Raw genomic sequence first — 7036 nt, forward strand, 5'->3', positions numbered from 1 at the left:
TACTTCCGGTTGAATGGCAGCTTTGTAAAGTTGACAAAGTTGTCTTTCGTCAGATAAAATGGGGGAATTTGCCATTTACCAGACCTTACTTCTGCATTAAATGATGCATTATAGTGAAATCTAAATTGTCTACAAAAACTGTCATTTAATATTGTTGTCTTTGTAATCAAATTTTCTGTAAAGTTTAATGTAGACGTGTCACTTAATATTTTGACATTTGTTCCCGCCATATATAACAATGTTCATCAAGCTGATATTGTTTCTTGTATACATTGTTATACTATTTCTGCTGACACGTATACTTGAAACTTTAACATGGATTGAAATGGGTAATCTGTCACGCAGACTCCTTGACCCAATGACCATGTCTGTCATGAAACTTAAGGCCTTGCTAGACCAAAGAGGGATCAGTTATGAAGGAGCAATAGAGAAACAAGAGCTTGCTGAATTAGTTGAATCATCAGGTTATACAAATAGCAATTTGATATTTTTAAATATGAAGTGTAATCTAAAAAGTTGATGAAATTTCTGTTTCAAAAAAGATTACCATGATCATGATGATCATAACAAACAAAATCAAATCCAATGATTCAGGATAACTGACCGAGCTATGTGATCACCCAGGCCTCTTGTTTTATGGTTGAAAAAGTTCTTTTTTATTGGCAGATTTAAAAAAAACCTCAATATACTGACCTGTTATATTGCAATGCATCCAAGTATAAAATATCATGTGAGAATTTGATGACATCCATCCATATATACATGACATAATCAAGTATAAAGTTACTGTACTTCATCATTGTTTAGTAACAGGATGGTAAAAAAATATATTTTCAGAAGATTGATTTTAATCTTATTCTATTATAACGCTTGGAAGTCTGCAAACAAAAAAATGTTTCAGTCTGATCCTACAGTTGTACAAAAGTGTATGTTACATAAAAATGAGGAGATGTGCATGTGAGACAACTATCCACCAACGTTCAATTGACAGTGATGTAAGCAACTATTCATCAGCGTACATGTACATGTACGGCCTTCAACAAATAGCAAAACCAAAACTGTATAGTCTGATATTAAAGGTCTTTACATGACAAAATGTGGGACAATTCAAACAAAAACAAAATTTAAGGTTCATTCTAATAAACACAACACATTTTTCCAGAGCTCATCGATCACATTACAATAATCTACAATGTATTAATCTAACTGATTTTCAGAGTGACGATACCTGCATCAATCAGACATAGTGTACATGTCCAATGTATGTTAATACAAAGCCACTAAAAACATGTGTTATTCCTATTGCAATTTTGGGCCAAATATATTTTCAACAACAAGACACATTCCCCATTTCCTTTCTCAATTTTATGTGACAGTATGCCGATGCTGCTGCCTATTATTTTGGAAGATATATAGTTTATATGCCTTTTGACAGCTGACATGTGAAAGCTTCTGACCTTGCAAAGTATAAGGGCAAATCAAGCATTTATAATTGACATTTTCTATAAATATTACTTATTTTCAAATGTAAATGTAAACTACCTTCATAAAGTATACAATGGTCCAGATCATTGGGAACCTACTGCATTTTGTTGCAGATAGAAAATACAAAAATGTATTCAGAAGTTTTTTTACCTGTATATTTCAATATCATTTAAGGTGCCATTGCAGAAGACACAAAGACAAATAAGGAAGAAGAAATTTCAACAGTTGCTGTAACAAATTTTACAACCGGAAGTCTGTTTGATGAACATGTAGAGGATGCTAAGGATAGCATTTGGTTGGTTTATATCATACCAGATCAAAGCCATGTCAACTACTTAGCGGATACCAGCTGGAATATCATCAAACAAAAAATGTCTAAATTTGGTGTTAATATAGGAGTTTTTGATTGTAGTTTAGACCCTATGTAAGTACAGATATGAATCAATAAAAAGTGTATAGATTACAACCTAAAAGTATGATAAAAAGGTACAGTAAGAATGATTCATACCTAAATTGGTTTTTGAAGCAAAATTCACAAATCATTTGGCGGAAAACTTTTTGTCAAAATCATCCATATGTTCAAATAGATGTGTTAGAAACTTGCAAGACGTGATACATGCGTGCTGTGGATATATCAGGATTTAATCAATTCCCCCACATGAACATATTAGTGTTATAAGTCTCTTCACAGAAGATAATAAGCCTGAGGCAAAACATCCTCTCATCTTTCAATATCTCTTTTGTTTTATTATGAGTATTAATATTGAAATTTCTAAAATCTTACTTTTAGCTTGTGTACTATTTAACAAATGCATTTCCAATTATAATTGTTTTAATTCTTTTTCATCTCATTCTTCTTGGCTATGGAAACCACCACACATCAAGTAATGATTTATTTGGTAATAGTCCTATTTTTTTAAAAGTTTAAAATACTTGATTTTGAATTTAATGCAAATCAATTTTAAAGAGTGTTAGGATTGGTTGCTGAGTGGTCTGCAGACTATTACAATGTGCAACCTATTTAAGTCCCCATACATGTATACAGCTATCTTAACTCAAAGATTTGTTGTGCAGACATTTTGGTGCATACCCCAGTATATGTATTGTGGGTGAGTTTTAGTTGTTATCCAAATAATATAAACCAAAACATATCTCTCTATTCTTATATTGAAAAAATGTAACATACTATTTGCAATTTATATGTAAAGGTTACAGAATGCTATCATTTGTTTTTATTTTATATTTTGCAGGTATTGTGCAAGAAGAGATTGGTATTATACTTGTCTTATACTTGGTCTCCCGGAAGAGTTTCAGACAAAATCTAAAGTTACTTTGTTTCAATATACAGGACCATTTAAAGTAAACAACATCCATTCATGGATAAAAGAAAGTATCAGTAAGAAAGTGCACACAGTGAACAGTTTGAACTCATACTCCAACAATTGGATGCAGTATATAACTTCTAGAGATCCATCAGAAGTTAGGGTCGTCATGTTTTCCAAATATCCATCCATTCCACTATTCTATTCTTCGGTCAGTGTCAAGTTTCCAGGTCGTGTCAAATTTGGTTTTGTTGATAGCGGAAGTAAAAGTGGAAAAGATATTCTGTATAATATTCAATCAATAAAACCTCCTACTTATCTTATAATTACAAATGAATACATTCTGGTTTATGGGCAAAACTTTGGAGAAGATCTTAATTTTAAATCCATGGAAACTTATTTGAAAACTTTATATCCTTGTGTCAATGATATTTTTATTTTGAGTTTAATAATATGTAATTGTGTAACACTATTGGAAATAAGTTTAGCACAGGGAACATTTATAAAGAGATTGATGAAGTTTATCTGGTGTATTGTAAAGATTAATATGTGTCTGTTATTAATATGGATAGCTTTACTGACACTATTACAACTTCCCTTAATGCATAACTTAACAGTTCTGTGTTTAAAATTACTAAGATTATGTCGACTATCAACATTTGGAACACTTTTCTATAAAGATTATTGTTTTTACTCCCGTCACTTTGTTTTTACTGAAATATTTTTTTGTTTATATCTTGTAACCGTTGGATACATACAATACAAACGTAAAGGACCACTGGAAGAGGAAGAGGATGTTGAAGCCGATGAATGGAACTTTTCAGAGTTTAGAACTTTAGAACATTTATTTAGTCCCACAGCAGGTTTGTTCAGATCTGCTGGAATCCCAGCAATTGATCCAGAAAGAGTTTATATGAGAGATATGCCTACCCTTAGACAGATATGTAGCGTCCCCGATGATTATATCACAAGATTACCAAAATGGCAATTTATAATGGACAAAACAGTTGAAAATCTTGGAAACATTGACATTATTTCTAAGTCTGAAAAAACATGTAAATGTGTTTGTAATTCAGATCCCCCTGACAAAACATTCAGTACACAATCATGTGAAAAGTGTAGAAAATTACAAAATGAATGTAATGAACCAAAATCATCTCCATCAATAAAAAAGAAACACTTACATTTCGACAGACTGAAAAATTCCGATCCTACAACTACCGACCAATCAGACACGGACCAAGAGAAAGATACCATGGAGGATGAACATTTACATTTAGAAAATAGTCAGTGTGTGATATGTCTGGATGATTACACAAAAGGTGTGTGGCTGTGTGGATTACCATGTGGTCACAGTTTTCATCAAACATGTATACACATATGGTTAACACGGGACAATCATTATTGTCCTGTCTGTAGATGGACTTCCTACACACCTAAGCCATCTTACATACATTTACATTCAGAATAGTTTGTTTGTGTTATGTCCAATTTTGGTCTATCTCTGGAAATATTGTTGTATTCAAGAATATACATGTAGTGGATTTTGTTTTGTTTTGAATTTGTGTGATCCATTCTTGTATCTACATGAACATGTATACTGTATATTGAACATACATTTGAAAATAAAAATGAGGAGATAAATTTAATTCTGGTAAAAAGAAATTAATTTGTTTTTGATTTAAGACTTTCTTCCTGAAAAGGAAGAAAAACTATCTCAATAAGAATAAAGAAACGCTTTAAAAAAAATATTAAGAAAAAAATTGATTATGTCAGAGAAGTATGATCAATTTTACATATTATGATTTAAAAAATTAGGAATCCTTTTCTGTGATGTGATATTGGTTGTTATTTTTATGGATGGTTATTTTTTGTTAAATCTATGTCAACTATACATTGTACTACTTTGCTAAAAATATAGACAACATGTTACACAATTTATCTTACAGATACAAGATGATTGAAAAAACTAAATATAAGCATTAATATTTGAATTCAGTTTCTATTTAAGGATTTCAGTTCTAACATTTTTGTCTTTCAATGATTTTACAGTTGTTTCTTTGTCTGTTTAGATTAAAAGAAATCATTTAGGATAATAGTCAATACATAAAAATTATATTTTATTGAAGTTAATTGTCAGTTTATATCATTGTAATGTTATTTTTGAAAGTCCCAATTTCAAGCGTTTCTTTTTCATTATTTGTTGAATTTATTTCAACAGTAATTGTATTACATCTCTTCAAAAAGTTTTCAATGAAAAATAAAACTAAAATGTGAACACTTGAAAAACATGATCTATTTGACAGAAATCTCTTGGCATAGGACAATTCTCTACTTATATACCTTTGTGTATACAGTGCTGTTTTAGCTATCTGAAGTTGTTATTTTTTTTGTTTTATTTAGTTTATTTAATTTTTTCTTATAGAATTGTTATATAATTATTTTTTTTTTCATTATTTGAATCATTATACTTCTACTATTATATACACACTAATTAGTGCATGGCTGAGCCATAACTTAGTTTATTGTTGTAGTATCAGTACAATGCAAGTCTTCCATATCTTTTTGCCAACTTTTAGAAATGATTATATTTATCAACATGTACAATTATCAGTGAGTATATATTATAGGTATTTTAAATATAATTTATTATTATTTAATTCTTGTTTCTCGAAATTGTTTCCTGTTTTGTGCTATTTCAGAAGTTTTAAGGTGGTATGGGTGTCTTTCGCCATCTTGGATTGTAAAAAACAGAGAATCTAAGGTCCATATTTTCTATCAAGTTAGCAAAATTTGATGCAGGAATGCAATATTTAATGTGAATTTTCATTTAAAAGAACCAATTTATAAGAATATAACTTAGAAATATTAAATTTTTAGAAGTGTAGATTATTTTTGGTTGTTTTTTTTAATATTTTCAAATTGGCATTTTAAGGGGAGGTAACTCTAAAACAGTGCATTTTCTGAAGGACTCTACATGAAATTTTCCTATTTTGTCTTTTAGCCGGAAAAAACTTATGATGACCCTATCTTTTCTTTTGATATTCTAAAAGCATTGTCTGAAAGCTATCTTTTTCTAATTTATTATACGATTCTATCATTTTGTTTAGTTTCTATTCACAAAATGGTGCTTTTTCCTGTATAATCCATACAAAATTTGTCATTTTGTCACAACCTGTAGCTTGTGAAAATGCGCAGTGACCTATCATTTTTATAACATTTTTGAGCATGTATCAATAGATACTACATTTTGACAAAGTATGAACAAATTCTATCATTTTTATTTTAGACTCCCATACCACCTTAATATTTTTAAAGCTGTTAAACTAAATTTAACTTAAGTTCAGAACATCAAAAGCAAAAATTCCTTTGGTAGATTAAATTTTCAAATAATCACTATGGTAATCTTATGGTTAAATTAGTTTGGCATTCATTATCACTGAACTAGTATATATATTTGTTTAGGGGCCAGTTGGAGGACGCCTCCGGGTGCAGGAATTTCTCGTTACATTGAAGACCTGTTGGTGACCTTCTGCTGTTGTTTTTTCTTTGGTCGGGTTGTTGTCTCTTTGATATATTCCCCATTTCCATTCTAAATTTTATTGAATAATTATTTACATATTCATGAATAGACGTATTATCTGCTCACTTGTTGACTACTTTTTCAAAATTTGAATTTTTTGCTAAGTTAATCATTGACCTAACCATTCTATTTTACACTTATCCTCATTTGGAGTAAGAAAGTGTTTTGATTCTGTGGTTCTTGTTAAAAAAATCACCAGATAGCTTTTGGTTAGAATGATAGCAGTTTCTGGAGTTAGCTCCATTTAATTGTTAATTGCTTGGACATTTCAATCACATTATATCTTGAATTATATATTTTTCTACTGTATCTGTTTAGTATGTTTTTAATGAGATAATAAAAATTGAGAATAGAAATGGGGACTGGGTCAAAGAGCAGAGTAAGATTTTATGAAGGAAAAGTTAATCAGATCAGAATATCATTTTAGTTTTGTTAATGAAATGAATTACAAATTTAGAAATTATAAGGTATATTAATATTTGACAGTATGAAACATGTAAATGATATAGAAAACTGTTATATAATGATAGTTTATATGAAAAGTAACAACAAATTAACAACAGTATTCACTTGAAATAAAAAACAGAGTAGCACTAATTGTTATCTATATGATATATTTGATGAATAAAATATCACTAATTGATAA

General features: G+C 29.7%; 1 protein-coding gene across 1 annotated transcript; it reads left to right on the top strand.

The window, feature by feature from the left end:
- The first annotated feature begins 1 nt into the window (after position 1).
- On the top strand, positions 2-7036 carry LOC134715002 (E3 ubiquitin-protein ligase RNF103-like). The gene is made up of 3 exons (XM_063576817.1): positions 2-464; positions 1660-1909; positions 2736-7036. The coding sequence occupies exons 1-3, from the start codon at positions 239-241 to the stop codon at positions 4276-4278; spliced, it is 2019 nt and encodes a 672-aa protein (XP_063432887.1). The 5' UTR covers positions 2-238; the 3' UTR covers positions 4279-7036.

This window comes from Mytilus trossulus, chromosome 4 (assembly GCF_036588685.1).
Source record: "Mytilus trossulus isolate FHL-02 chromosome 4, PNRI_Mtr1.1.1.hap1, whole genome shotgun sequence".
Taxonomy (NCBI): Eukaryota; Metazoa; Mollusca; class Bivalvia; order Mytilida; family Mytilidae; genus Mytilus; species Mytilus trossulus.

Bases quoted from the DNA above. Each gene is read 5' to 3' on its own strand.
- LOC134715002 (XM_063576817.1), top strand. From the start codon at position 239: ATGTTCATCAAGCTGATATTGTTTCTTGTATACATTGTTATACTATTT. The intron at 465-1,659 runs GTTATACAAATA...ATATCATTTAAG, and splicing joins TGAATTAGTTGAATCATCAG to GTGCCATTGCAGAAGACACA. The intron at 1,910-2,735 runs GTAAGTACAGAT...TATATTTTGCAG, and splicing joins GATTGTAGTTTAGACCCTAT to GTATTGTGCAAGAAGAGATT.